At 33.5% G+C, this 27,389-nt stretch overlaps 1 protein-coding gene across 1 annotated transcript in view; it reads left to right on the forward strand.

The window, feature by feature from the left end:
* Hs3st-A (Heparan sulfate 3-O sulfotransferase-A) overlaps positions 1 to 27,389 on the forward strand; it is a 155,120-nt gene that overhangs the window by 89,878 nt on the left and 37,853 nt on the right. Inside the window, exon 4 of the mRNA XM_014247350.3 lies at positions 21,300 to 25,033. Within this exon, the coding sequence (XP_014102825.3) occupies positions 24,654 to 25,033 (380 nt within the window). The 5' untranslated portion in view covers positions 21,300 to 24,653. The remainder of the gene's footprint in view (positions 1 to 21,299; positions 25,034 to 27,389) is intronic.

Below are 27,389 nucleotides of genomic sequence, written 5' to 3' on the forward strand. Positions count from 1 at the left end.
ATGGCACAAACATTTTATTTTAATATTCTTGTTCATTATAAGAAGATAATACTGTCAACAATGTCGGTCGAGCTAAAGTTTGTTAGTGATTAGATATTATATTAATTTTCGAAATCGACAAACTTTAAAACGCTTCATGTTTCAACTTTTTTATGTAGTTTGGTGCCTTTTAATACGTTTCGTATTAATGTAAAGCTAATAAAAATTTATTTTGAAGGTTTCATTTCTGAAGAAAAGAGGTCACAATAGATGGAGAATAGACATAACCATCAAAATTGAACTTGTATTGACCTCTATCAAGATATTTGATCAAAATTTGGTACTCAATATCGAATTAGAATAGTCTGTTGAATCGGTTTTTATATACCAAATATAAGAATCTTTACTCATATACTCGATTTCATACCGAATATTTCGATCAAATTGAGAAATACTACAGTTAAATGTAATAATCATGTTATTTAAAGCATATTTGGGTGTGATGACAAAAGCAGTGAAAACTCCGCAGAAAAGCTCAAAAAAGCTCACTAAAACTCTATTACTTAAAAAAAAAAGCTATGAATGTTGTCTAAATCATCATAAACTTAAATTTTGATTTAACAGTGTTTTTATTTTTAATAAGAAAGAAAAAATGTGAGAGTGCGGAATTTCATGATTCATTATTAAAAATTTTGGATTCACTTGATCCCGTAGCCAATCTCCAGAAGGGCCCCCGAAAAAACGTATCTGGCGTTGAGTAAGTTTGTCTGCTCCAAATTGTCCATAATATAAAAACTAAAAAAAAATAAAATATATAAAGTATTAATATAACGAACTCAGGTAGTGATAGGAAGACTGTTCAAAATTTTGATTTGACAATAGTCGTTTTTTGTAAAAACAATTTTTCACTTCAGATTGGCCGTAAAAATCGATGTTATCGTCAAAAATTTTATTATTTAATTATTAATCTTATCATTACCTTACACTTATATCGAAGAAGGTCATGTGAAAAGTTCAAGCCGATCAGTCCAGATGTTTCGGAAACACTTTTTACATGGACCCTGAAAACAACGTTTCGGAAAAAACGTCTTTAAAATTTTGGTCGCCGATTTAACTAAGATATAAAATTCTGAAAAGTACTAGAATAAAAAAAAAATATTCAGAGACCAACATTAAATTGCGGATATCCAATTGTTCGTTTACTAATTTTTTCATCATACGAAAAAAAGGATATATGTGACTCAGCATTATAGTGTGTACGTTGCCGTTTTCTGATATACAATTATTTTCCATTAAGTTTAAAAATTTATCTGCCGCATAAGCGTAGAAGCTTCGCAAAATATATTTTTGAGCATTTTTTGGAACTTTCAACATACATATCAAATGAGATTTAATTATTTGTAAACAAGAATGTCAAACAAAACAATTTTTTTAAAATTTTAAACCACTTTCCGCATCGAAACTTTCATCTTTGTGCGCAGCAAATGCTAAATAAAAAAACAATTCGCTGTAATATTTACATTTATTATATAGTGGCAGCGCCGCGAGTAATTCAATCGATCAATTTAAATTGTTTTCATCTTTGAACTCGCCGCTCAAACGCCCCCAACCGGCGCGCACATGGTGAAAACGCATTTGGTGGCAACGCTGTTTTTGCAGCGTAAACACTATTAAATCACATCATAAATTCGGAACCCTAAAAAAGCAAATTTTTTAAGAGCTTACACAAATAATTTACTTTGCAACACAAAGAAATCCAAAAAACACTCGACTACAGTGAAAACAAATAAAAAGCACACACACACATATATATAAATAAAATCAAGCATATTCTGCACTCAATTTAACCGCAAAATTTGCTGTTGCTGTAAACTTTAAATGTATATACAAGCACACACACACTCACACACATAAGCACATGCAAACATAAAGCGATTCCCTGCGGACAGACTTACACACACACACCGTTACTTAATCAACCAATCACTAAAATCAACCCTTTCTCCTACCACGTCGTACGCTCCAGCATTTACTTCGACCCACTTGAGTTGGCAATCAAGCGACGCACTTACTTTTATGCTACAATTGTGGCATACACATGCCTTGCCCCCGCTGCTCTTCTGCCACAAAAGCGCACGGATTCAGTTTGCAGATAACTTCAGCATTCACACCAATCAATACAACCGCTACATTGTATTCTGTTCGGCATTGACCGGCATGCTTTTGGCCAGCAGTAGTGTTGTATAAAATGGGTCCACACATACACACACACTCACATAAACATACGTATACTTTTAGTTGCTTTAATATTTATATGATTTTATAGGAAGTATATGCCGCCCATTCTGTGCACTTTCGGCCAAATCCGCCCAGTTAGCCATTTCCACGCCGGCGGCTACATTATCGCTTATCGATAGCGCCGGCGGCATTTGTGCATAAATACCTTTTCGAGAGGTTGAGTTGGCCCGTTGAATGGTTAAAGAGGTCGCTGGGTGTTTGCTGCCACAAGTATATCATGATATATATACTTGCATTAGTGTGGTGTCGCTATAACAAATCATACTAGCAGCATTTGCAACATTGTTGAATTCTATCGCGCCAAACTTTAACGTTATGCCCTAACACTTTGGCTCTAAGCGCTTTATTTATACGCTCATAAATTTGTTTGAATGTATTTGTGGATTTCAGATTTTCTTAGCAACATGTTAGCTGGCGTGGTGTGGTAGTTTTGGTAGCTCAAGCGTGTACTCACAATATAAGTTAAATCTTATCTTAAGGATTTAGTGTTGTTATGCGAGAGGTTTCACTTGAAATTGGATTTTAGGCGTTTAAATAAAAAGCGGGAAAATTGACCGTAGATGAAGATTAAAGAATAAGGAAGAAATAAAAATTGTTCTTAAAATAAATTGGTGAAAATTATGTAAGTTGGGTAATTATACTTAGCAATGTTAATAGTAATGTGCAATTTCTTTTAATAATAATTTTTATTTTAAGCAACAAAAGAGTGTAAAATCGATGAAAGTTATATCCATTTCGAAAAAAATTCAGAACAATTTTATGGTGTAAACAATTAAAAAGAAACGTACATTTACAGAATTTTACGTATCTTAATAATCTGAATCGCCGATTAATTTTGAAATGTTTTGGATTGCCTTGCTTCCGTAGCCAATCTCGAGGAGTATTACCGAAAAAATGTGTAAGATTTTTCTGCTTAAAACTGTTGACAATCCAAAACTCAAAAAAAAATTCTTATTATAATTATTATTATAGATGAATATAGGCTATGGTAAATTTGGATTTTTGACCAAAAAAAAGATCGTTTTTCTGACAAAATTAACACTTCAGATTGGCTTAAAAAAATAAATGATTGTCTAATATCTTTTTCACGCGATATTTAGCTGACAAATATATCTAACAAAGTCGTGTGAAGTTTCAAGCTGATCGATTCGCAGCAACTTTCCTCATTTACTCTGAAGACAGTGTTTCGAGAAAAACGCGTTTAAGTATTTGGGTGCCGATTACTCTAAGTTAAGAATTCTAATACTTGCCTCCGAAACTTTTTATGCTCTTCAGTAGCTCCAAAGCTATAATTCTCTTCACAAATACAAAAAATTTCTTACAACAACTCGGTCAGTTTGTATGGCAGCTATATACTATAGTGATCCGATCTGAACAGGGATTTATTTGAGGTCTGGTTAACTGCAAAGAATTTAATAAAATAAAAACTTTACCACACAATTATTATTCAATTTTTTTTTGTATTTCGCATGCATGCGTTCCTTTGTCGTGGCTTTAATAGCACATTAAATTAAGTGGTTTTTCCATTATAATTTCAATAAATTCTCTCGCATAAAATTTAAACTATTTTTCATTACAAATAAACCACAAAATACTTAATTAGTTATGCTTGCTGCCTTTACTTCATTACAAACTCAAAGGAGCTTAATAATGTAAGTTAAATATTTATTTATAAACGTTCAAAAAAATATGTTATTAAATGAACGAAACGTTTTTTTCTTTTTTTTGAAATAGTTAAATTATGTACAATTGGTTATGTAATAGGCATTTGAGCCTTCGTCCAATTAATAATTTTTTGGGTTTCACCTGTGGTTACTAGGGTTCTCAATCTGTGTGTATCACATTATGACATTTGTTGTTTTAGCTATTCTTAATTAAAAAGAAGAAACAAACGAATACCTTTCACAGCTGCATTTCATGTAGCATAAAAGGGTATAAAACATCTTTTTATTGGTTCTGATTGGTTAGTTTGTATAGCAAGCTATAGTAGTGCAATATAGCGTAACAATTTCTTCAGAAATTGTTACGTTGCCTTGGGTAGCAATCCCTGTTGAATTTCGTGAAGATATCTGGTAAAATAAAAAAGTTTTCCATGCAAGGACTGAATTTTGATCATCAGTTTATATGACAGCTATATGTTATAGTGATGCGTTATCAAAGGCTCCGGCAAATGAGCAGCTTCTCGGGGAGAAAGAAAAATTTCAGATCGGTATCTCTATATTGCACAGATAGTATATCCGACGTTTCCTTTTGGGTGTTGCAAATAACGTGGCAAGTTTAATAGGCCATGTTAAATGTGTAAAACAATTTTTTAAATGTTTTTGGGGATCAATTCAATCTCTGAGAGGATCTCAAAAGAAGCTTAAGCGAAAATATAACAGAATGAAAGATCATGTGAAAGATCACAGCTAGATTAACAGCTTTTATTTGTCAACATCTACTTGTGCTTGTACGCGATATATGCAATTCCAAGTCGAACTGTCCGTTTCCTACTAAGAAATCATTCATTTATTAATGACAATTATCAAATATTGTGTGTGCACACATACAACTAAAGGTGACCAATATTCCATATTCATAGTTTGAATTTCAAAGAACAATTATCTTATAAGTATATGCTTGTATGCATAATACTCATATGCGTGTATAAATAAATGTGTGAGTGTGTGTTTTCTTAGCAACAAACAACCTTACATTCTCTAATATGTTTGCTGTAATTTCAGGCTGAACTTGTTGAAATTAAGCTAATTGCATCTTTTGTCGTGTGCATTTAATTTGCATTTCATTATGTAGAGTATTTAGCAAATCCCAGCTAATTTGCAGGCTCAGAGCATTCTACAAATTTCGAACTTATGTAACTGCCTTATTAATCGACTACCAAAATGGTAACACATTTTATATATTTGCAAATTACTGAATTTACATAATATAAGGGCTACAAATGGGCGTTTGGTTTTGCCTTAATATTGTGGCAATAAGGTACTAATATACCGACTAAATCTTCTAAGATATATTCAAGATAAAATTTAAGTAAATCAATATTAACTTATACAAATACAATACTTGATCTAGCTATGTGTGAGAAGTATGTATTAGGCTATGGTCTTCTAATGAGAGAAATATAAAAGTATGCATATATATGTTAACCCATTCGCTGCCAAGGACGAGTATACTCGTCCCACTTTAGATATGTATATTATAACATGCAGGCTTTTGAATTAGCAAAATTTTTTTTTGCCACAAACATAATATAAATATGTAAAAAACTTGAAAAATACAACAACATTTTTTTAAAAAAATAATACATTATTTCTTATAGAGAAAGATCTTTCACGCAAAAAGCAACTTCATCGTGTATTTATTACAAAATCATTTACTACAAAAATAAACTTCATCGTGTATTTATTACAAAATCTTATAGCAACTTAATCACTTATGATACCTTATCTTCATGATAGGATTTATAACAAAGTCCAATGCATAGTGGAGGTTTATCAGGACAGCTTGGACAGTAATACCGAGTCCCCTTTCGAATGCTTTTCGTTGCACAAACTCCACATTTGCGGGTTGGGTTTTTCTTGTGTTGTGTGGCAGGAACAGCATCAAGATAATGAACTCAACTCAAAATATCAATGGCAATGGGAATGACTTCATATAATTTAGGCTTGGCAGCGAATGTGTTAAAGCAGGTTATGCTCACTCTAGATAGGTCATTATTACTGTCAAGTCTTTATTAAAAGCCACGTTGCTTCCAGAAACTACTTACTTTTGGATATTGCCATTTTGATCAATTATAAGCTGTTCGCGTAGAAAGTTCATAATTCTACACCAAAATTATCTAAAAATGTATGTTAAACAAATTTTGTGTTAAAAGTTGGCTAATTGGAACTGCACGAATTATATACCATAATATAAATATATATTATTATAGACCAATCGACAAAAACCATGTCTGCTCTCAATAATCCTTAATCTCCTTATGTGATCAAGTTGCTCATCAATCAGCAATTTGGTTTACTTAATATACTTTTCCAGTTTCCTCATCCTCAGTCTATGCCCCACATTTCGCTCGTTTCTTAAGGTGTGATGTTAGGAGTAAATGCTGTTTATCATAACTAATATATTGAGTTCCCTCTTTCAACGAATTATATAATATTTAAAGAATGCCTTCGATTATATAATTCAAAAATTCGTATAATTTGGTGTGTAAACTTCTTCTTCTTCCTTGGGTTGGTCTGGCCTGAGAACACAAAATTTCGCCAGTTGCCTCTATTCCTTGCGTGGTCACGCCAGTTGTACATGCCAAGCGTAGGCAGGTCCCTATACACTACACTATATCCTTCCATTGGATGCGTGGGCGCCTTTGCTTCCCCTGTCCACCCAGCATCGTATTCCACGCATATTAATATATGCATTCGTTGGATTTTTATGTGTTTAACTATAGTCATATCCAAGTGACCGTAGAGTTCATACAGTTCGTGGTTTCATCGTCTTCGGTACTAATCGCTCACATGGACGGCTCCAAAGACCTTGCGGAGAGTAATTTGCTAGAATACGCTAAGAGCTTTCTCATCGTAGTTCGTCTTTGCTTATGTTTTTGCTTTCTATATGTGGTTTTGGGCTCTAAACTATAGTATCATTTGTACTCCTGAGACTATGAAAACAATCGGAGTGGATAGTAACTCGAGCTGCATTCAACCAAACTGAAGGTGTCTAAATATATTATATATATTGTGATCATTACAAGTATATTTATTGTATGTTCAATAGAAGATCGACCATTTTTTTAAATGGGAGTGAAAAACTATAGATCTTCTCTTATTGGCGTAATCTCTACTGATATTTTACAATTTACAATCGCCACAGTCCACATTAAATTCGGAGAAAAGAATTTTGCAAAGATAAAAGTGTCTTGCGATATTTGGATTGACACAGGGTGTTAGAATCTTATGTTTTACCTAAAAAAAAAAAATTTAATATTTCATGCAATTTTTTTAGGAGTTCTTAGATTAGTACAATCTAAGTCGAAATCAAAACAAAAAAACTTCGCTATAATAGCGTTAGACGGATGAGCAAACAGACGGACATGGATAAATCAACTCAACCCATCGCTACTTATGAATAAATACTCCAATAATATAACTATAAATATTCCCTTGTATTTTGCGAAACTTTTAATAATTAAAATAAATTAAACAATTTTATAGTAATTACCAACATGAAAATTTTTTGCTGAATAAAATATTTAATTTTCACTTCCCTCAACATTTGGCGGTCATTTGCACCTTGGCGGCAGCAAAAAACGGCATTAAGTCAACTAAAGGGAGCGACCGTGGTGAAAGTTCCGTGACTTTTATCCGTTGGTGTTTGTTGTTATTCCTTCGTTTATTTATGCCTTTTAAATGATTTTTATTTGCATGAACCGTTAGTCACGCAACAAATGATCGCGCCGGAGTGAGTAACCGTGATTGGGAGAGGGGCGGCAGTGTAAAAGCGTAAAAAAATTGAAAAAATATTACAAATTCTGCACCGGGCACATCACGTGATACCGTGAACTTTGAATGACTGCGGTTTCCTGGAAAAAAAAATCCACAAATATTTTCGGAATAAAAAGAAACAAACCAACGCAACTTTGCAAAAATATGGTAAAAATGCCGTTTTCAGTAGTTATATTTGGCGCCGATTAAACCGCAGACGTGAACGTGTTCTATTAACTGGGTAGGCAGTAACAACAACTGCGCCCTGAAATAAAAATGCTTTAATATGTGTATGTATGTATGTGCTTGGGTATGGAACAATGGAAACCGGCGATTTATATACATTTTTCAGCTGAACTGCCGGCTTAGCGGATGTGCTGAGTTTTTAGTTTGATTCAGCTGATACTTGGCTGCTACTGTTGTGAGTTTACCGATTTACAGTTGTTTTGGGTGCAGAATATTTGAGTTTATTAAAACTGGCGTTGAACTCGCTAGGAAGAAATTTGATTCTATTTGTTTATTTGAGGGGTTCAAGGTCTTCAATGGTATTTTATGGAATATATGTACATACCTATATAGGTGATGGCTGATTACTGTGACCTACAGAAACTACATTTACAGGTAGTCACTGCGAATCGCTGATTACCATACATGATTTGAAGCTTCCATGAAGAAGGAAGATCCATCCTATGAAGAACTCTTAGGTAACACATCGGAACCCAATATGAGACAGTTCAGATTTCTGGCTATTTCTATCTTCATCTATATACTGTTTATACAATAATTTAACAAAGATATGAAATGGGGGTTCTATGACATAAATACAAATTTAGTTAAAGGTCTCTCAAGAACAAAATTAATGTTCTATGGGCACAAATTCGGTTAGGTATTTGAAATTCTTCGATATCAGTGATGATACTTGATACTTGAAACCTGCATCTGTGTTAGATTTGAGTTATTTCGATAGAAGAAGAAGGTTCGACGAGCTTTTGGCATCCGAATGACTTTCATGATACACTTTCAGAATCAAAGGATAGACGCGAAATGCCGAGGAATGACTTATTATAGTTAATACAGTTTTCACTGAGCCTCTCTGATCAGTAATTACACAATCCATCAGGTTTGATTCGAACAATATTCCTACCATAGCCCTGTGTTGGTACCGGTGCAAGCGTGACGTAAGGGTTAGCCTTTACTAAGTACCTGCAAAATACATTTTAATGCACACTCCACGAATATTGATGAGTCAGCTGTGCGCTTTTGAATTAGAATAAACTTATGGCATGTACAACGAGTCCACACGAAAGTGAAGTAAAGGAGGCAGACGCCATTAGGCAACTACCAGCAGAAAGGTGTTGAAAAAATGCAAGGAAATAATATTCGTAGCAAGAAATGCCGTCGAAAGAGTTATTAAATGGTAAAAGACCAACAACGCAGACACACCGAAGAGAGTGTAGTAGTCTGTGACTACAAATTACTTTTGAACATGCAACTTGCAAACTGACAGCAATGAATTACAGCAACAAAGCGAGTGGAAAGCAAGTGAAGAAAGAGAGTGTAGTAGAATTCAAAAATAAAAACGTTGAAAAACAACAAGAACTACTTACAACATACACGCAGACAATTCTTGTTTGCCTACAAAAAATAAACGCTTGTCTTTGCAACACCAACAACAATTACAATTGCAACTTACAAACCCATTCGTGAGCTTTCTTGTTATTTCTTTTTCATTTACATTTCTTTTACAATAGACAAATTGAAAAATATAATTTCCCAGTTGAGCTGTTGAATTCTGATAAGCGACGCCAACAACTTTGCGCTCTGCCAAACTCACACACACACACGCATACACAAAAGCGAGGCAAAGCAAGGCAATGCAATTGGAAAATGCGATTGCAGCGGCAATGTCACGGCTGTTAACAATGCAGTGATGGTTCGCTGAAAAGGGTGCACGATTCGATGGTTCGTTCTACAACAGAAATTAGGGTTGTGATCATTAGAGTATTTAAAGTTGAGTTTTTCATTTGAAGATATTGCATTTAAAACACTTATTTCATACTTCAAATTTATATGAAATTAAAGAATATGTAAATTTTTTTTTATTTAATGTTTTTTATAAAATATTTTTATTATATTTTTTACCAGAAATAAGTTTTTTTTTTTAATTTTTCAAATAGTTACAATTTTAAACTACACCGGTATATATACATACTTATCCTCCTATATACTTATATGTATAACTGAGCATAAGCTGCATAAACCCATTTATGCGGCTCGCCAGCTTTGCGTCTCCTGTGGCAGCTGATAAAACCGACAAATAGCAACGATAATATGAACAAACTGTTACTGCCATTCGAAGCTTACAAATTGTGCATTACATAGTTGCGCTGCTTTTGTTAGTAAAGGTTCGAAAGAAATTTCGTGCCATTTTGTTTATTGCTGCTATTTTCGTTGAGAATTTTCCAAATAAAATTGAGTTCAAAATAAAAAAAATTTGACTGCAAAGTGCATAGCCTCTATACTAAAAATATATAGCTTCCAAAAATCAATCTAACTAAAATTTTTATCGAAAGAGAAACAATCAGTATATCTAGACAGATATATAGAAAAATGATTCTATATCTTATTAGGAATTCTTAACTAATATTCAAAATAAAAACATTACAAATAATTTCGGTGTAGAAATTCTATGTGAATTTTTGACAAGAAGTCTTCAAAAAATGTTTGCGCGACCCCTGATACAGCAATGCATCTATATTATTAAGCTTAAATATATATTAATATATATACATACCTGTTACTCCTGCAAGGAGCATGGGACCATCAATAAACTTAAGCGCATGTTAAAGTTATTTATATATGCTTATATACACCAGTAAATAGTAGCTATGATTTAACGATTTTGGTTTTGCAGGTTAATTTGTAAATAAGCCTTCTGTCTCACCAACATGTTGTACTATGTACAATAAATAATTTATCTAATTTATATTTCAATTTGAGATTCAGCCAATAATTCACAACGAAAAAAAGTTAACCCACAACACATACTATAAATTTACTCCCTCTTAAAACAGGGTAATTCAACAAATTTGAACTCACCATACTTGAACGCCATACGATTCTTTTTTGGTGGAGACATTTTTTTTTCGCTCCAAAAAATATTTTGGTAATCTCTTGTTTAAGTTTTCTATAAATGATTGTAATTGATTTTATGTTTTAAGTTAAAAAAATAAAAATAAGAAAGAAATTTGTATATTCATTTGTCACTTGAGCCATTCACAATAGCAAAACTGGTATCACTGTATATCACTTATGAACCACCAACAGAGCGTTAGAAATTAGTTTTAGTCCATAATTTTATTTAATTAAATCTTTCGCTTACTTTGTATTAATTAATTAGTTCGTTCACATGTGAATTTTATTACTTCAAAGCAACTATATGTTTACGTTACAGATATATGTATGTGCGGCTTTGTAGTAAAAATCTAAAGTTCAGCAACTACAAAACTTTTCATCGCATTTTTCACTGAGTTAAAAATGCAACCAAACTTAATTAGAAAACTTTGTGGCAGTCTATAGTGCAAAGGTGAGAAAAATATGTTCTTTGATAATATTTTAGAGGAATAAACTCACGTGTATATGTACATTTGTATATATATATAATATTATACATATGTATTTATTATATAAATTGGAAGTTTTGTCTAAGTTTTAGCTAGTCGCTGAGGTATAGTGCCGCTTTCTAAACTTTTTGGAATAAAGTTAAGAGTGAGCAGCTTAATCCTTAGCAAAAACGAAATTTACACCAATAAACCATATTGTATAAGAATGAAAATTTCGGGTTAAAGTAAGACTTTAACACCGCGTCCAAGATTGCTTTTCTAGATAAGTAATAATAATCTATTCATGAACCAGTCTCTCAATTTTTGAGATATCGATCTGAAATTTCGAACACGTCCTTCTCATCACAAGAAGCTGCTCATTTGTCATAAGCGTCAATATCGGATCACTATAGAATATAGCTTTCATATAAGCTGACATATCAATATCAAATTTTGGTATAGAAAACTTTTTTATTTGCCAGATCGGATCACTATAGCAATTAACTGCCAAGCTGCAAACACACTGACCGTTCAAAATTAGTTTTCTATATGAAATTTTTTTTTTATTTTTGAAGGGTAAAGATTTTTTAATTTAATCTAGTATGTTCTAGATCAGGGTTTCTAAGACTTTTTCAGTGCTTGAGTCTTGGTTTCTAATGTATTTTTTCACTATGGAAAATTTAAGGACCAAGAAAAATTGCTATTAACTGGCTGTAGTAATTTATGGTAATATTTTTCAAGATCAATTTCCAAGTCAAAGGTCAACTTGCTCCGCATTATTAAGTTTGTGTTAAGTATAATCATAATTAAAACTGGAATCCATATTTCATGGAACTTTCTGAGAAAATATTTTTCACCGAAAATATTTTAGTTAAATTTTTTCTTCCATTATAATATGTTGTTGATAAATCAAATCTTTTTCTTATCTTCAAGTAAATTTTGTTAAATAAAAGATTTTTAACACACACACACATACTTAAACTTGCGGCACCAATACAGCAGTGGCATTGCAGCAAATTAGAAACTTGATAATTCAATTAAGAAATCATCGAAATTGTTGGCAAACTGGAAGGCATCTTTGATAGTTGCTTTAACGCAGGCTTCTGCACACATACTTACATATAATGGATGCAAAAACACTGGGAATTGCCAACTATTAGTTTATGCAATGTTTGTAAAGCAGTGTTATGCGTAAGAGTACATACATGTGTTTATGCATTTAAGTTTGCCAGCAACAACAACAACAGCAACGTTAGTTATTTGAAGTGCCACCATGCATGCGTATGTGGCTTCTACCACAATAACTTGCAGCCAACCACACTTGGCTACACACTTTCTTGACATGATGTTCGCGAAAAGTTTATTTTGTCGAGACTGTTGTTGGACGTTCGTATATGTATATATATGTTACTTTATGATGCTGCTCGGGCTGCTTGTGGTTTCTGCTTGAGCTTAATTTCAATTTGCTCACTTTAGTTTACATCATCGATCTCAAAGTGGTAAGATGGCGGTTGATGCAATCACAAGGTATATAATATATATATAAATGCACATACTCGTATATGTTCTATATACATATATATATTATATAATATATATATTTTCATTAAAAAATTTCTGTTGATTGATTGTTAAAATTGTTGATTTATATATATATAAATATATACACGTATACATTGTTGTGTAAACATATGCATTCGTGTACTAACTCGACTCCTCTTTGTGCCAAAGTCATTAAATATTTCTAGAATTTCATCTTTTTGTTATATCAAATATTTGATGCATAATTACGTTTGAATTATTTTTTTTTCTCATTATAAATTTGCAGAATTCATGTTTCATTCGAAATTTCAATTAAAAACATATTATCGGAAATAATGCAAAATAATATTTATTTCTAAAAACAGCATTGCTTGTGCTGCTCATACATATGTGTGGGTGTGGTGTGTAAATATAATTTTGTTGTGGTAACGCCTTTAATGGTGCGCTTGAAAACATGAGCACGTGCTCCTATATTTAATTATAATACTTATGTATATTTTTTGCTCTTTATTATTATTATAGTAGACATAATCAATTTCCATTAAAAAAAAGCTGTTGATTGATTGTTAAAATTGTTGATTTTCCATTTTTATTGATATGATATGGAAACAACGTAAAACAAACGAGTGAACGCGCACATAAACACAAAACTTTTATAAAAACTTTTTCCATTATTTTTAATTACATTTATGGTAAAAGCGCTTAAAAATATATTCAATTGTTATTTTTTATTATATTATGTTTTGCAATTTAAATTAATGGTCAATAATGTTTGTTCAGTTATTAAAACAACATAAAAACAGTGTAGGCTTTGGAAGTTATAATATCATGCAGGCTACCATGGGGACAGTTAGAGAATGTCTTAACTTTTTTGCAGCATCTATTATTGTCCCAACTTCAATTCATATAAATCTATAGACATTTTTCAATAAACTTCGACTCTCATCAGACAGTAACTAAACTACAAGCGCATTTCTATCAAGAGAAAGCCATTCGTAGGCGTTTTTATTCACGATATTCATGTCACCTCCTATATATTGCGTGGCGCAGAGCGTTAAACTAATAAACTCATAATGTCTATGTTCCTATCCAACTGTGAGGCTAAAACTTTTACAGCATGTCAATTGTCGAAGTAGTTTGAAAGTAGTTAGGGTAGATTTAACTCGACACCTTCTGCTTGGTATTTTCATATTAACTAGTTGTAGTCGAAATCAAACATCTAAGCTTATTTATGATGGACATGATGCGCAATATCGATGTATTGGAGTTTAGATTACATTATTGAGGGAAGCTAACCTTAATGTGATTTTAAGGTAACTGATAAGGTCTTTGTGGTGCCAAAAACAATTTAGGATGAATCTAAAATTCAATACATTGACAATTAGATTATTGATGTTATTTTATCATTCTTTTTGAATGGAAGCTATATGTGGTCCGATCTGAACAATTTGTTCGGATATTGTAGCGTTGCTTTTGAAAATAAAGTATAACAAATTTTGTCAAGATAATTTTTCAAATAAAAACTCTTTTCATACTAAGACTTGATTTTTTTATTCATATGACAGTTATATTTAAATTGTTCTAATATCAGCGATCGTTTGAGTGCTTATGACAAAGCAAAGGTGACCATTTCGATAAAAATTTTGTGCATTTATGAGTGCGTTATCAAATAAAATTAAATTTATTAAAAAGTATAATTTAATTATATTCTTATAACAGCCTGAACTTGTAACAGCTCTTATGACAGGACTAAATTTACATACTTTATAGAGTCTCCGACGTTCCTCTGTTACAAACTTCGTGGCAAATTTAATACACCCTATTCAGGGTTTAAAATCATTGATTTGGTATTTGTTTTTGTTCGCTATATTCATGGTCACTGTGCATTTGCAAGCTAAGGAAAATAAATTAGTATTTAAATAATACTAAATAGTATACAAAATAATTTTAAAATTTATTGCACCACTAGATGTTGACTGGCAACCCAGTTTGCCTGAGGGTTTTATAATGCGCCTGCAATGCACATAGTTTTATGATTTCACATTGTTTTTAGGCCAATAAAATTATTAAAGAACGTATAATTTATGGTAAGCTGTTAATAATTACGCAGACGTGTAGTCATAAATATGCTATAAAATTTTATTAACAAACGTACATATGTATCTGTGAATATGCATATGCATACAGCTTATTGTTTGCATTTATTGGAATTCAAGGACTCTCGGTCGCATTAGCTGCCCTTATATAAACCTTTGTAGGCACTTTATTTATTTATCTTTACTTTTGGGACCGTATTGTTTCTAGAATGCCTAGAATGAATGTTTCAAACAAAGCCCTGAATCTCTTTCCCTTCATTTAGATAACGGCGCTTTTGTTAATTGACAAACGCAGGCATTGTTTACAAAAAGTAGCAGCATACAATTAGGCGCACTGAACATTAATAATATTGGACGGCAACGAAAAGCACAGAACAGAAGTAAATAATTAAGAATACACACACACATAAGCGCACAGATCGGTAGACAGCAAAAGGCAGCGAGACAGATAAATGGGTGTTGTGCCTCAAAGCATGACAAACAACGAGCAACGCTGAGTTTCTAGTTGAGTTGTTATTGATGAGTTCGAAACATGCGCACGCTCACATGTGTTTATAGTGAGTGCTTGTTGAAGTGTGTGTGCGTGGTAAACATGGTTTGTGTCTATAGTGACGATTTATTTGCCAAACTAACTGTATATATATGTGTCATTGTTGTGTCGCGTCTCCCTGAAGGTCGTACGCGGCGTATACGCAACGCTTCAATGTGCTTGTGCTCATCGTCATCATCATATCCAACTCAAGCTGCATGAAGCCTAACCACATGAAAGTATGAGTGAAGTGGTTGCCGTGATAGCGCGGTTAAGCGCTTGTGTGTACGCGGAGGTCATATAGTGTGCTGTTGTTAACGTAGTTGCGTGCACTTAAGTGATTACGTTAAGTGTCATGCTATCATACATTGTCTGTACCGCTATCTGCTTGGTAACTACTTTTGTTTAAGGTACCGTTAACAGTGTACACCCACAACAAGGTAGACGTGTAACGGTAAACTATGATCTTTCTTAACCTTCACTCGACGTGTATGCGTTTCGTTTTTGATTTGAAAACTTTGCTAATAACAAGAAAAAACGTTAATTTCGGTTGCACCGAATATTATAGCTTCGCCCTACACAAATATAAATGTTTTTTACAAGAACTTGATTCCGATTTTTCTAGGCCAATTTGTATGGCAGCTATATGATATAATGATGTGATCTGAACATTTTCTTTGGGGATTACATTGTTGCCCTAGATAAGAATTCAAGCCTAATTTTGTGAAGATACCTCGTCAAATGAAAAAATTTCTCATACAAGCACTTGATACTGATTGTTCAGTTTGTGTGGCAGCTATATGCTATAGTGGTTCGATATCGGCCGTCCCGACAAATGAGCAGCTTCTTAGTGAGAAAAGGACTGGTGCAAAATTTCAGATCGATAGCTTAAAGACTGAGGGACTAGTTTTTATTAGACAGACAGACGGACATGGCTAAATTAACTCAGTTCATCATGCTAATTATTTATGTATATATTTTATAGGATCTCTGACGTTTCCTATTGATTGTTATACTCTGTTCGGGGAGTAAAAACGTTGGAGTGAACATAAGTAATGTAAATTATTTAGGTATATTCGTTTCGTTGTGTATGTAAGTGTGTGTGCACATATTAACGAGAAAAGTTTCGTATTTTGTCTGTGCTGGTGGCGACTTAATAGTTACCTTTCGGTTTCTTTTTAAGGATGTAACTTTGCTGACGGTTTTCGTCGCGTTTGACAAGCAAATTTTATGTCTAAAGCATGTTATTTTTGCTTTTGAACTTTGTGAATGGAAACTAAGTGATTTTTATGTTAAATATATGTAAACATAAGCATATGTTCATAAAATATTGATGCGGAAAAGCTTGTTAGAAAATTATTGAGTTATTGTTTAACTGTTTTTACAACAATTAGAAAATATTATGAATATGGACAGATCATTACAATTTGTTTCTCAGTGAAACATCCGATCCGAAAGTTTCAGTTTTTTTATTATTTATAAGCATGCCACTAAATCGAATTGATTTCGAAATTGAAATGGAAACATATTATAAAGAGTAGAATGATAAAAAGAAAATGCTAAATTATATTGGAATCACCGGTTAGATATAAGGTAGCAAATAAAACAATATATGGGCGAGCCTTCTAATTTATAATATTTTAGACTTTGAGAGCGAAACTAAGCGCTCCCCTTAAACATTTTTATGCTTGAACAAACTGTAAAAATCGAAGATTGCACTTTAACTAGCTTCGGTACCTCGAAATCCGAGAACAAAAACAAATTGGTTAAAAAAATGGTCAGTTTATAAATCTTGCATCATTAAAAAAAAAAATTAAAATGGCCGACAAGATAAAAAAGTTTGTCGATATTGCCCTTAGTAGGGGTTAGGGTAATCAAAAAAAGAGACATCTATATAATAATATAGCGGACGTAATAAGAAAAAAAATAAATATTCTATCATACCGGCCGGTGGCCGCTATGGTATACACCGGGGTAGTACTTAGAGTTGAAATGTTCCAGCAAAGCAGACTGAGACTCATCATTTCAGTCTTAAATTTTATGTTACATAATTTAATACTGTTGCACACATCCACCCAAACGAAAGTTGAAGAAGCACCCTCGGTAGGGCAGATCTCTTGAAATTAAAAAAAAAAAAGAAAGGAAGAGCTAAGTTAGGGTGTAACTGAAAACGTTATACTGTCGTATTATATTAGGTATATGAAAATTCTTATAATATATCTTATACATTGACCGTTATTTTTGGTAAAAGGTCAGTCATAGGCACTAAGATCCACATATTCAAAGCAGTCAGTAATATAAATGAATGCCTAACCTATCTATTTCTATGAGATGAAGTAATCTGATATTGCTTTTAGGCCTGCACAGAGGATTCTTAGTCTTGCCAATAAGTTTTACCTTTAATAGCTAGCGCAAAGCAAATTTGTGTTCCTTCTCAATTTATTCCAGTTTTATGGAAATGAGAGGAATTTAGAAGATTTACATACGACATACATTCGCAAGATACCATAAAAAACTGCTAATATATGCGTTAACTTAGCTTAAACAAGATTATATTAGCCTTCTTAATTTATAAAGATAAGCTAAATTCAACCTTCAATTTTATTTACAAGGTCTATTACAGTACAATAGAAGTATTCATATGTTAGATTGTAAGAAATGCACACACATATATCAAAGTGACATAAAATCACTTTCAAATACAATTCGCTATTGGTTTTTCAGAATTACAGCACTCATAAAAACCGACACAAACGCGTAGCAATAGCAATTCTTTGAAGAGTCTATCAACATTCCAATTGATATGCCTACAAAGCGTTATGTCTGTAAGAATAACAAAAGATAACATGTACGGTAAAGATCGAAAATAAATTTTCAATGTGATACAAAGCTACTACAATCAGCAAGCGAATTGAAAAAGATGGCAACAGCCAATGAATGGATGCCACAAGTGGTCATGTCGCATTGTGAGTACATTGCCTGCTGCAGCGACACCCACACAAAAAGACATCCTTATTGAGCTCAAAAATGCCGTTACATAAAGTTTTGTATCACCCACACACACAGCGCACACTTACACAGATGAATGTGTTGCAAGTGTGTGCCTGCTGCCACTTTTGCCAACAGCTATGCCACATGTATGCCGGAAATGCATTGTCTGCGACGCCTACGCTTCACTTTTTGCTAGTTTTTTTCTAACTTTTGGTTTTGGTTGTCCTTTCACCTTCCTCTTGGCCCGTTGCGGCAACGAGATTGAATTCAGCACACGATGAGTGTTGCAGTTGTGTGGCTATTTGTGCGAATGGGTTAAAGGCGAAGGGAAGATATTATTGCGAAACAAGCAATAAGGAAAGTGAGACAAACAAGCTGCAATGCCAGCTTGGTGTAAATGCAATTTGGACTCAGTCAATATGTTGCATTGCAGGAAATTTGCAGTTGCAGTTGCAGCCGTACTTGTGACTGTAGTTGTATTTGTATTTGTAATAGTATTTGTGATTGTGGGCATTACCGGTTCAAATGGCATTAGTAGTAAGAAGTTTATTCGATATTTTTGCACGTTTCGTTATGAAATTACCTGCAACGCTCCATTTTATTTACCTCTCCTATCTTCTTCCCTAAAACTGGCATGCTCTACCTAATAGAAGGCATAGTATGTAGGGCAGAATTTAATGTCCATTAAAGTCAAAGTTTTAAAGATTTCGTAAACATTTATTTGTAACTGTATGCTTTTGACAAAAGCACACTCAAGTTTTGCGATTAGAGAAATGCTTTTAATCAAATAATAAATCCCGTGTAAAATATTTTTCGGGTTAAGGTTTAAATTTTGGGATCAGTAAAGTGCGGTTATAATGATTGCGAATGTGTAAATTGGCTCTTGGCATACGTAGAATCGAAGATTGTCCATCCATGACATATGACATATCAATAATTTTCTTATCACAATATTTTGGTTATTAGAAAGCCTTTTTATTTCAAAACATTTTATATTATTGGCTAATAAGCCAGCTAATAAGAAATTCATGATCTTTTAAATATTCTCCACAGAACCACGAAGGAATCTCAGCAGGCGAATGGAGTAGCTCGAACCCTTATTGCTACAATTGTCATTACGACTGGGTAGTACTAGTATTTTTTTATAAGGCAAAAACTTTCCCTCAATTTTTGGGAATTCAGATGCAGGTGGTTACTGGGGAAGATAGTGGGTCACTTATGACAACGTGAAGCAAAAATGATTGTGTTCAAATGGTGGTTAGCTGGCGGTGACTAAGACAGTATTTATACTCAGATTTTGCTAATAGTTTGGTGAGATTGGCAGGGAATCATCATCATTTCCTACGGTCAAACTCTTATTTGGATTCTACACTCTCAACAATGGGAAGCAAACGCCCAGAAGCGGCCGGCGAGCTTCTTATGGATCCACCTATAGTTTGGAACTTACAACAAGTGATTACGTGATTCGTGTCTATGGCGAATAATTTTGCTGGTGAAAGGTCGCCTCAAGAGAAGCTTATGAAAATCGACTTTATTGAAGAAAACGCCGACTTAAATTTAATGCAAAAATAAAGAATTTTTTTTAAAATTTTTATTTTGTATAATTCATATTTCACTTGCAATTAAAATGAAGGTTAATGTTTAAGATTAGTTTTATTGTTATGGAAAATATTCATCTTGTACATCGAAGCAAGAATCTAGCAAATGGTGCATCAATTTAATTTTTGGCTGTGGAAAATTTATTAGAGTCGATATTTTGTGTCAGAATGTGGTTTTGCTAAGTAAGGAGAGAAATCCCAATAAAACTCTGAAACTATAAGTTTGTTTGTTTTGTACGGTTTCAAAACTTCGCTTCTTGGAAGTATATATATTGAGTTGAACTCATAAATGTAATCTGCTTTATATGAAACAGTCATAGAAGACAATTCGCTTTTCTGAATGCAGCAAACGCTGAATAGTCACTTCATAATTTGTCTCACTTCAAATACAGAAATTTTGCATTTTTACGTACTCGTTTGGAGAAAAAATGTGCCTCATCACTGAAGCTGAGCTAACTGTAAATATATAAATTTCAGTTTGTTGCACAGAACACGAGTTTCGCAAAAAAAATGTATAAGGCTTTTCTACAGGGTGCCGGTTTTTGTATCACATTTATTACAAAAAGAAAAAAAATTGTTTCCCATATTTATTGGTTATACCTATAAAGATAACATCTCAAATAATCGAGCTTTGGCAGACCAAAAACAACAAATTTATAGGGTAAAATTCAATTTCTTTTGAAAACATTGCCAGTCTGTAAATTTTTGAAGTTTTTTGTCTTTTAGAGAATTATTTTAAAACTACGGGTAAGACCAGAATCACTGCAGCAGTCGATGATTTTTTTTTCTTTAGCTCTCACTGCGCTAATCGCGTGTAACTTGAAAATTATTTAATTTTTTTCTTGAAAATAAATAAAAAAAATCTCTAAAATATTACCGTGTATTCTAAAGATATGTATAAATATATTGTATAAATTTTGATAGCGTTTTTTTATTTTCTTCTGTAATTGCCAAATTCGCCTTCGCTTCACACTAAGGGTGCTCCTGAGAAGATCTTTCTTAATAGCTGAGAATTTATAGTGAGCTGTTATTGTTATTATTCCATTAAAAAAAATGTAGACATATTTATGTTATACTATTTTGCCCTCTCCTGTGTCAGTTTTTACAAAGACGCTCACTGATGTATTAGTAAAATTTTAACAAAATTAATGTTTTGTAAAGCAATTTTTAATTCTTCTTAATTGCAGTTAAATTCAACGCTAACGACATCAACTTCAACACAAACGAGATTGATTGATAAAAAAACAATACAAAGTAAAGTAATGTAGTAGAACAAAAAAAAAAACCAAACAAATTCAACCAAACATATCAACAGTGCCACAATAAGCGGAAAATAGGTTAATAGAATCGAATTAAAATACTAAAAAAAAAGCATAAAAAAGCGAAAAGAAAAAAACAAAAATAATATAATTTTTACAATCAAAAACATTTCACTTCAAAGGAAACCAGCATACATATCAGCAAAAAAAATTTAAAAGTGAAAAAGGGAATAAATAAATTAAATGCTCTCATCACTTTGATGAGGAACTTCAACTGAAAATATTATTGCTTTTTTTTTTTTACTGCTCGACAAAGTACAAAAAACAACACCAATAATTGCAAACAATTGCAGAGGCAACAACAACGACAGCAACTATTTATGTTAAGGCAAATACACACACACAAGCAAACAACCACATAGAAAATATAACGGCAAATGCATATTCGTTTGTTTAAGCGAGCGAATAAAAAGTTATGCCTTTGCTGCAGCGCATAATAATGCGCAACAACAGCAATAAAGTAATAGCAACAACAACAACTATTACAACGATAACACAGCCAACAAAGGCACTTGATGAATGCCAGACAAAAAAAGTAACAGAATTCTAATTAAATGCAAATGAAACGAACAACTAGCGACGCAAGGGGTAAGAGCGGGCGTGCAGGAAATTAATACGAATAGCAGGAGCTGTAAGAAGCGACTGCATGTAACACAATTGCAATATAGTAAATGTTGAGCGCGACAACGGAAATGTTGCAATAATAATAAAATGAGTAATAATGAAAAAGAAGCAAAGCACAACAAAAACTTCGACGGCAGCAATAAAAACAACGAAGTGACAACAAGTGTTGTCGCCAAGCGCATTTGAGGCGCAGCAGCAACAGCCGTGGCAGCCACAATCGACTAAGAAATATAGCAAATAAAGCGTCAAACTGTATCATAATTAACAAAGGCGGCAACAAAGAGGAGATATAAAGACCACAGAAGCGCCAGAGCAGCGAATTTCATAGCAACAAAACAGCAGAGTGGCAACGGCAGCCAGTTGAAGCTAATGTAAGCGGCACGACAGCAAAGCACAAAGTAGCGTTAGTGTATCGCAACAACTATTGGATCTCATGTACGCTTAAACAATAGGATTACAACAACAATAGGCGCAAGGAAACAACAGTATAAGGAAACAATCGTTATATGTCTATACAATGACGCCACATACAATTACATCGATGCTTTAGACGAGCGATAAAACAATCTACGTTGATTTTCCACACAGACGCTTTGACGGCGCCTCAACCACCGCTACTTTGGTGTGTTAGTGATGTATGTGTAGGTATGCTTTATACAGCAACTTCATACAAGCCCGCAGTGTCTATAGAGTGATGTCGGCGCATTGAAGGAATAACAGCGAAGCGCGCTAAATCTAATTATCCGGTACCATGACTTAACATGGCAAGCAAACGCTAAGGCACAACAGCTAAGGCAGAACTAAGCAAAATTGCTCACCCGATTGCCGTCAAGTGGCGCAGCAACTAAATAGTCGTTTGAATAGCGTATAAAACAACAACAGCAATAATTGTAACTACTGCAAGCTGCACAACAACCAAACAACAACATTTTGCCAAAGACAAAGCGCAAAAATCTTGTGCTTCATTGCGCTCAGCGCATTCAGCGCACAACGCACACATATACTTACACACACACATGCTTACAACACATATGTGTCTATTTAGCCGTTCATTAGACAAGCGAAGTCAGTCAGTGAGTTTACAGTGTTGCATGTGTGTGTGTTGTTGAGCTCTTGCTGGCATTGATAGCCGGCGCGTGTGGGTGTCTGTTCTATTCAGCGATCGTCTATTGTTGTCTGCATGCGGCTGAAATGTGCTGTCATTAATGCAATTTGCTGCAAAGCGGAAATAGTTGACGGAAATTAAACGGCCACTTAAGTTCCGGTGTAAAGTGATGCCATTCAATTGCTGAAGCGCGCAGCAACAATAACCGCAACAACGATAACAGCAACCGCAACTAGAAACTGTTAGCGGTATTAATAATTGTTTGAATGCTTACAATATTATATTCTATAAAAACAAGTAGTTGGCTGTCATAATATAGCAACAAAAATGTAATAATTGGCAGCTTTGATGCAATTGAAAGCTCAGTGAACTTTTTGCTGAAAAATCTTGGCAGTCTACAAGTTTCATCTAGAAAAGAAATCAATTGAGTGACAGTATTCGAATTGCTGCTAAATAGCTGCCAAAATGTGTTTGAAAATATTTATTGAATTTAAGAATTAATGAAATTGAAGTCAAACGGAGCTAAAATCTTTAAGCCAAAATTACTGCAGTTCAAGAGTCCATGAAAGTTTAAAAGAACTTGATTAAAAGCTTAAATTGTTTTAGAAACTGTATCAAAAGCTTTCTGTATATAGTCCACACTTAAAATGCAATTACTTCTGGTACAAAGTGTTTAAGAAACTATAAGTTGTAAAAATTGTGAAAGCTTCATAAGCATACAAATAAAAGCTCTAAAATTGCTGAAAGCACTTTAGAGAATTTTGTAAGCGAACGCTGAACAAAAACCGACTTATATGACTTGAAATTAAAGACCGCTAAGCATTCCTTAAGCAAAAACTTTAAGTAAAGGGAGCAAAACACTTTTTAAGAAAGAAGCAAAACTCAAGAGGATATCGGCTGCTAAGAACTAAGCTTCATTATAATGTGCAAAATAACATTGCATGAAAAAGAAACGCAAAATTTAGAGCGTTTTTTCAACACTCCGAACTTATCTGTGGTAAAACAGTTTATGAAAGAAAAAAACTCCAAAGCTACAAAAAAGATAGCTAAACTAATTGTGAGATAATTACAATACTAACATAAAAACTAAAAGCTTTATGCTACAACAAACAAATATCAAATTTATATTAAATTCAATTCGTGAAAATCACGCCTACCAAGCAAAGAACCAAAAATTAATTATTAATTACACACGTACTCAAAAAAGAAAAAAAAATTCCAGCTTAACAACTTTTAATTGAGCCACACCCATACGGCTATTACACGTGCAGTTAATTAAATATTTTATTTGCTTCTTCAGCCCTCACCTTCCACCACTTTATATAGTAAATTCAATTTGCGACGAAAACTTTCTCACCTGTCACGGCTGATTTGCTGCAACTCCGTTTACTCTTAATATCGACCAGAAGCACAGCTGCTTACCTTAATCTCATACAGTTAATTTACAGCCTCCCTCCCCTAACAAAAGTTCAGCTCCGCTCTCTCTCCCACTGATGACCGCCGCTAAACGACGCGCAAGCAGTGGCGCGACAAATAACAACAATAACAATAATGATACGGATGAATATCGCGAACAGCAACAACATCTGTTACAACATCCACAACAACAATATCATAGTACACAACAACGTTACCATTTCCAATATCAGCAAGAGCAGCAACAGCAACATCAACAACAACACCAACAACAACAACAACAGCAACAACATTATCAGTACCAACAACAGTATTCTCACCACTCCGCATCGCATTCAGCATATCATCCAGAAAATCACCAGTCAAATCAACAAGAACAACAACAGAATCAACAGCAACAGCGGCAACACTCATCACTGCTGCGTGATTGTTCGGTGAAATTGCCTCTGGATATTCTGTGAGTATATAATACATATTATAAATAGATTTATTGCAATTTTAGCAGGCAATTTTGTATTCTCAGAGCTATAGATGCTCTGAAGTAATTAAAAATGTTGAAAATGCATCTATGAGAGTCGACTTTGCAGACTGCACTTGCAGTACTTACTTGCTGGTATAGATAATTCAGTGAAGGTCAAGTTACAGTAGAATACTGGTGTTCGTGGAGACAATTATGGTCAAATTCTTAGTTTTATGAACGACGTATCCACAACCTTAATGACTAACACTCTATGCTTTTGTTTAATCTGTTCCGAAACTCAAATGATCACTCTAGACATGAAACTAAATTTGGATGAAACAAATTTATTCAGGAATGTAGCTACTCCATAAAAAGTAATTCAGCAGAATGAAATCCAAAGGATTCAAATTACATGGCCTAGGTGGTCCATTTCATGATATACGATTAAGAATAAGTTTGCCTCAAGGAAGTGATGTTTGATGCGCTCTATGATATTCTACATAATATGTAATGTTAGTTTTGGCTTCAGCTGACGAGCTGGCTAGAAAAAGCGTCCTACCCCCGCAATCAGTAGAATGGAAATGAGTCGGTGCTCCACTGGATAGTTAGGCTTCGCGGGAGGTTGGCCAGCGATGGGCTACCATTAGTTCTTGCGCTGTCGCAAAATCCGTTTGGACCAAGATCGATCGCAAGGAATCTATTGAGCACTTATGTAGCTCTCAGTACAGCTAGCCTCTCACAGGGGTTCTAACAGATCAGTGGCCTATTGGCGTTCACGCTGTAAGGTAGTATTTTTATATAAGAAAAGCATTTAATTGAAGAATTGGTGTTGGCTGCTGAAGGTCGAGCGTTTTTAAACCATAAGTAGCCATACTTTTACACCAAACTGCATCCGCCTCGAAAAAAAGCTCTAGAGATTATTCTATAATTTTAATTTTTGATGTGATATGCGCTGATTATATTAAGAAAATATTTATTTCATTCTCCTCACTACATTTAGCTCCATAATCTTTTCTCAAATAATGTCGTTATCTTATATGAAGTAAATAATGGTAACCCATCGCATATAGGTGCATATATACGTATATTCTTATCTTAAGCATGACACAGAGCTAATTTTATTTCCGCGTCAGCTGTCATTTGTTGTGAATTTATAGCATTTTATTTCAAGCTTGGGAGTGTAATCTACATATTACTTAGCTACTTTAAATGAGACCTTTAGGATATGGTAATAAGTTGCACTTAATGTGGCATATATAATATATAGCGGCTCGTCAGTGCATTATATAAATTAAATGCGCACATACGATATTCCCAAGCGAAAGCGTACTTAAATAACGCTTGAATATATTAAAAGAAAATATATCACAAGAGTCTAACACCATAGACATGCTAATATCATTTCGATAATGTCACTTACGGGCAAAAAAGGCGCTCGCGACAATTTTGGTGAGTAGACGTATGGAAAGGCCATATAAATATACAGAAATAAGATAGATAGATAGACTAATGAAAGTAAATAAACGCATATACTCACAGCTGCGCGATATAAAACTGGTCATATGCATATGTACTTACCTAAATACATCGAAAGCCTATACCTATGCGTTATCATAAATTAAAGCTTAATTTATGCTTTTATGGTTTTGTTTGCGGTTATGTGTATCGTGTTAGCACTATAATTGGTATAATTAAAAGTTGATACAAATCAAATGCGCTATAACTCATTTCAGCTTTTGTTTAGCAATACCATTAACATGTTTATCAATACATACTAGGGTGGAGCGAAATAAAAAATTTTTTCAGTGGAGAATCCTCTTTCTGACCAATTAAAAGTTATCAACTTAAAAAAAATTTGTGTGGTCATTATTGGAGTTTTAAAAAAAAAGTCTTAAGCTGTCGCATGCTTTGTTTAAGCATTAAAATAAATTTTAAGTCAAAAGTCACCGCTTCAAACAGTCTTTGAAGGTTAAACTGTTCACACTGTATGAAAATTCAAGAGAGTCCCGAAGGGTTGCCTTGCTTGTTAATTAATAGGCAGAAATAGGTAAAAATAGTAGGCGAAAATATAAAGAAAGCTATGTGAAATTTTAGCTTAAATTATCAAAATATGAAAGGAACTTGGGAAATAATGGACATCCTCTTATACATATATAAACCTCTTCTTCGGTGAGCTTTTCTAAAATTGATATTTTATTTTAAAAATTTCTGAGAAAGTATATTTTTAAATGAAAAAATATCACAAAGAGCCCGCAATTTCGTTCGTATTGATTTTAGCATAACAACAAGTTAGTCGTTAAATCTATAAAAGCGCTATAATGGCTTGGCAGACACTGCTCATCGAAAGAATGCG

This window comes from Bactrocera oleae, chromosome 4, assembly GCF_042242935.1.
Source record: "Bactrocera oleae isolate idBacOlea1 chromosome 4, idBacOlea1, whole genome shotgun sequence".
In the NCBI taxonomy this organism is placed as follows: Eukaryota; Metazoa; Arthropoda; class Insecta; order Diptera; family Tephritidae; genus Bactrocera; species Bactrocera oleae.